The 5,161-nt window shown below is 53.4% G+C and overlaps 1 protein-coding gene across 1 annotated transcript; it reads right to left on the reverse strand.

The window, feature by feature from the left end:
• Positions 1 to 3,578: 3,578 nt before the first annotated feature.
• On the reverse strand, positions 3,579 to 4,538 carry LOC107297656 (putative olfactory receptor 52P1). Its single transcript, XM_015827017.1, has one exon. The coding sequence runs from the start codon at positions 4,536 to 4,538 to the stop codon at positions 3,579 to 3,581; it is 960 nt and encodes a 319-aa protein (XP_015682503.1).
• Positions 4,539 to 5,161: the final 623 nt, after the last annotated feature.

A 5,161-nucleotide genomic window follows, 5' to 3' on the forward strand; every position in this document is an offset into this window, starting at 1 on the left:
AGGGAGTCAAGCTATCCTCCAAAGCGCCTGAAGAAGGCAGGACAAGAAGCAACGGATGGAAACTCATCAAGGAGAGAAGCAACCTAGAACTTAGGAGGAATTTCCTGACAGTGAGAACAATTAATCGGTAGAATGGCTTGCCACCAGAAGTTGTGGGTGCTCCAACACTGGGGGGTTTTAAGAAGAGATTAGGCAACCATTTGCCTGAAATGATATAGGGTGTCCTGCTTGAGCAGGGGGTTGGACTAGATGACCTCCAAGGTCCCTTCCAACTCAGTTATTCTGTTGTTTTATTATTTTGCGATTCCACCTTGTTCCAGTTCAACAAGAAGGAGGCTGTGGTCTACTTGATCAAATGCCTCATGAAGTCCATGTACATCCCATCCACAGCATTGCCTTGGTCCACTAACTTAATCCCACTGTCAAAAAGAAGCTGTAAAATTTGTCTGGCACGACCTTTTTAAAACAAATCATGTTGGTTTTGCAAATTTCACTGTTCATGTTTATTTTCTTTGCCCTGCAAAGATTTCAGTCAATGGCCCTGCCAGTTCTCGAACACTTTGGGGTGTGAGCCCCCTGACCCAGGAGCCCTGCATTCATTCAAGGACACTAGGCGCCCTCTGACCATTCCTTACCTGGTTTGATCTGTGTTTCTCTAGCTATGTATGATCTTCTGCACTGCCACAGCTTCGCATCTCCCAGGGCTTGCAAAGAACCGGGTGGAACAGGACCTGGTCTTTTGTGGTGGTCCTTTCGCCGGTCAATTTGTGGAGTTGGCTTGGATGTCTTTGGAAAGGACAAGAACGGCTGGGCAGGCAAGGGAGACAGCTTGATGGCCAACTTCAGAGGTTGGTCACAAGTCTCTCCGGCCAGCTCAGAGACATCTCGGTGCAAGCGAACCGGCCACCACGCTGTCCTTGCCAGGGGAGCCTGCAGCTTCACAGCTTGGCAGCTCTTTCAGGGCCACCTGGAGCAGCATTTGGCCAAAGGCTTCGAGAGACGCTGGCACGCCCTGCTGGCACCAAAGTCTCTTTCTAGGAGTTGTGGTCCCCCTCCTTTGCTTCTACCTTGCTTAGAAGAGCAGGAAATAAATCTCTCCAGCGCTGAGCCCAAGAGGCAGGTGGGGACGGTCCCTCTGGCCGAGAGCTCAGCCATGGGGCCAGCTCCCCAAGGAAGCCTCTTGGGCCGCTGGGCTGGCAAGACCAGAGGGAGGGTGCGGCTGCTTGGCCCCCATCCTTTCTGTGCTGGTCAGAGTAAATAGCTATCTTAGGAATTAAGGGCTGTCCCCTTAAGGGATAGCCTTCTGGGTAATGTAGTTTACTTGGTCATATCTATGTTCGGATTGGCCACTGAGAGGGACTTCTGATTAGTTACTGGATTTGCTGGCTGTGCAGTCCAGCGGGGTCTTTGTGAATTCCAGCCACCAGGACTTTTTGCTCCTCAAACATGGAAGAAACTAACTCTTTTTAACCTACGTGTTGGGTCCAGATTATGATATGTATTTCAGAAGAATCCCTACAGTAACTCTAAATCAATGTTAGAGAATGCCTGATGAATTAAAGTAATCTGCATGAAACCTTTCCGTGGATTTAATCTGCCTGCATCAAGCAATATTCAGCAGCAGCCCCCCTTGCTTGATCCAGAACACTTTCCCCGGCAGCGTCTGTTGGGCATGGGCCTGTTGTCCCCACTGGGGGGCTTCTCTGTCTTCCTGACAGTGAGAACAATTAACCAGTGGAACCGCCTGCCTCCAGAAGTTGTGAATGCTCCAACACTGGAAGTTCTTAAGAAGAGACTGGACAGCCATTTGTCCGAAATGGTATAGGGCAGGGGTAGGCAACCTTGGCTCTTTTATGACTCGTGGACTTCAACTCCCAGAATTCCTCAGCCAGCATTATTATTATTATTAACCCCGTTCTTGGCTGCATCATCCCCATCTCTGAAGACCCACCCAGGAGTTAGCACGCTTTATACCCCTTGGAGCAAATTGAAGTGGTCTACCAAATGTCAGATGCCTAATGCTGTAAAAGCAGTACGAGAAAACAGCCTTAAGGGGTCCCTTGAAAGGGGTGGGGGAGCCCCCCCAAAGACCCACTGCCCCCCCCATCCAGAAGGGAGCCAGGCGGCCTCCAAGGATCGACCTCTTCAGTCTTCCTGTTATTCCAGACAAAGTCAAATAAGGAAACTCAGAAAACATTTGTGCAATGGCAAGGCTTGATTACATAGGTAGTCTCGACTTACAACAGTCCATTTAGTGACCGTTCAGAGTGACGTATGACTGTTTTTCACCCTTAACGACCGTTGCAGCATCTCCGTGGTCCCGCGAGCAAAATTCGGACGCTGGGCAACTGAATCCTATTTACGACGGTCGCAGGGTCCCGGGGGAGTCACGTGATCCCCTTTTGCGATCTTCTGACAAGCAAAGTCAAGGGGGGGGGGGAACGCCGGATTCATTTTACAGCCATGTTACTAACCGAACAACTGCAGCGATTCATTTAACGACCGGGGCAGGAAAGGTCACAAAATGGAACAAAACTCACTTCGCAACTGTCTCCTTGGCAACATAAATTTTGGGCTCAATTGTAATTTAAGTTACAATCAGGGGTCCTCAACCTTGGCCACTTTAAGACATGTGGACTTCAACTCCCAGAATTCCTCAGCCAGCAAAGCTGGCTGAGGAATTCTGGGAGTTGAAGTCCACAAGTCTTAAAGTGGCCAAGGGTGGGGACCCCTGCTCTAAAATTCTGGGAGTTGAAGTCCACAAGCCTTAAAGTGGCCAAGGTTGAGGACCCCTGCTCTAAATAATAAAATAATGACTACTTCAAGAGGTGCCGTATTAACTCCGGCTGGCACTCTGCCAATCTGAGCGTCCGAATGATGCTCTTCGTTGCTCTTCTCTGCGCTCCTTCCAGGGTCTCAACATCCTTTTTGTACCAAAGAGACCAGCGTTAGGATGCGATATTCCAAGCGTGGCCTCGCCAAGGCAGGGTAAAGCAGTCCCACCACTTCCTGTGATCTTGAAACGGGGATCCCTCTGCGGGTGCGCCCTACTGAAGCACAGATCCATCGCAGGGGATCTGTGGTAGGGGATCAAGATGAGAGAGCAAGATCCCTGGCCCTGTTGAACGTGCGAACCTTGACCAGTCAGAAGTGTGTGTGTGGGTTCGTTGGCCAGGCTGGTGCAAAAGTGCTCGTGGGACAAAGAGGGGAGGGGGAGGAGGAGGAGGAGGAGGAGGAGGAGGAGGAGGAGGAGGANGCTGAGGAAGGAGAAGAACCAACGGGGCTCCCAATCCTAACCCCCACAGCCGGTTCAGAAGGACATTGCGGTTGACCTATTGAAAGCCGCTGAAAGATCAAGGAACACAAAAGTGGGGCGTCACCCAGTCCTGGCTCTGCCAAAGGTCATCAGCAAGTGTGATGAACGCAGTCTCCACCTGGCCCAAAGCCAGACTGGAGCCGGTCCAGATAATCCATTGGATCTGACACGGAGCTGCTACGGGACCTACAGCTCTGTTGATGGCCCATGTCTACCGTCAGGTCCAGCTTTCACTCCTTCTCTTGTTTCTGAAGATCCCGGGCTACACATTCGCCTTTCTTCCCTGGCGGAAAAGGCCGAGCACCCGCTGGCGGATCTGCTGAGTCTTCATCCCGTACACCAGCGGGTTCAGCATGGGGGGCAACAGGACGTACAGGCTGGCCAGTAGGATGTGGATGTAAGCAGGCACGTTTTTGCCAATCCGGTGGGTGAGGAAGGTGAAGAGGCTAGGCACATAAAAGGCCAAGATGATGCAGGTGTGGGCAGCACAGGTGCCCCGCGCTTTGGCCTGGGCATCTCGTGATGACAGCTGGAAGACGGCATGCAGGATCATAGCGTAGGACGTGGCAATGAACCCCAGGTCCAGCCCCACCACCAAGAGTGCCACAGAAATGCCATAGGTCCGGTTGATAAATGTATCGGCACAGGTGACCAGCTTGACCACAGCCATGTGCTCGCAGTAGGCGTGTTGGATGACCTTATGGAAACAATAGGGCAACCTCTTGAGAAGTACAGGGCCAGGCATGACCAATAAGGCCCCTCGGGCAGCAGCTGCCAGTCCCATCTTGGCAACCACCGCATTGCTGAGGATGGTTGCGTAGTGCAGTGGGTGGCAGATGGCCACGTAGCGGTCCCAGGCCATGGCCAGCAAGATGGCAGAGTCCACTATGGAGAGGGTGTGCACAAAGTACATCTGGAGCAGGCAGGCGCTGAAGCCAATCTCCCTGGAGCCCGCCCACAGGATGCCCAGCATCTTGGGCAGAACGGTGGTGCTGAGGAGCAGGTCGTTCACGGCCAGCATGCAGAGGAAGAGGTACATGGGCTTGTGGAGCTCAGGCTCCATCCTGACGACCAAGACGACGGTGATGTTCCCCACCAAAGTCACCACGTAGACGAGGCAAAGTGGGACGCCGATCCAGAAGTAAAAAGCTTCCAGGCCGGGAATGCCCACCAGTGTGAAGGAGGCCTGGCCCAGGTCTCCCGTTCCGTTGACCGTGGTCATCAGGGCAGGCGTCTCACCCCGCGTGCTCCAAGCGGCCTCTGGGCTGAAGAAAGACGGGGAGGGAAAAGATCAGAAACCTCCGATGGTCACCAAGGTCTGGGCTCCCCGAGGAGCCGCTTGGGACCCCCGTGGCTCAAATCTGCCTCCCTCGCTCATGTTTCGGTTCTTGTGCCCTGACAATCCCTGCCTGGGCTGGCTTTGCCACCCCTCCCCCTTCAGGGCCCAAAATGCTCAAGCGCTCTTCCCATTGTTGCCTCCTGCCCCTGAAACGAGGGAAGGGTCAGGCCTGCCGTCTCCAGCAGGTCTCGCCTCGCTGGCACCCTGCCACAAAATGCAGGTGGTGGGGGGGGGAGGAAGAGGATGGGAAAGGAGGGAATTGGCAGGGGAAGAGAGGGAATGACAGGGTGACAGGAACCAGAGGTGCCAATCTGGAACAAACCAGCCAATGAAGGGCGGACCGTGAGATCGGAACGCGAAATTCCAACAAAGAGGCACCACACCTCAAAGTCGTTCCCCTCTGAAGCACTGGTGGACCGGTCAAGGGGGGGGGAGCCCAGGGAAGTGGGAAAAACGCTGGTTTTGCACGGGAATATTCAGATCCAGCTTTGCTTCTGCTGTAACCA

This window comes from Protobothrops mucrosquamatus, unplaced genomic scaffold (genome assembly GCF_001527695.2).
Source record: "Protobothrops mucrosquamatus isolate PMUCROS unplaced genomic scaffold, P.Mucros_1.0 scaffold3441, whole genome shotgun sequence".
Lineage (NCBI taxonomy): Eukaryota > Metazoa > Chordata > Lepidosauria > Squamata > Viperidae > Protobothrops > Protobothrops mucrosquamatus.

Excerpts from the sequence above, each read along its gene's own strand:
- LOC107297656 (XM_015827017.1), bottom strand. The coding sequence starts at position 4,538 with ATGACCACGGTCAACGGAACGGGAGACCTGGGCCAGGCCTCCTTCACA.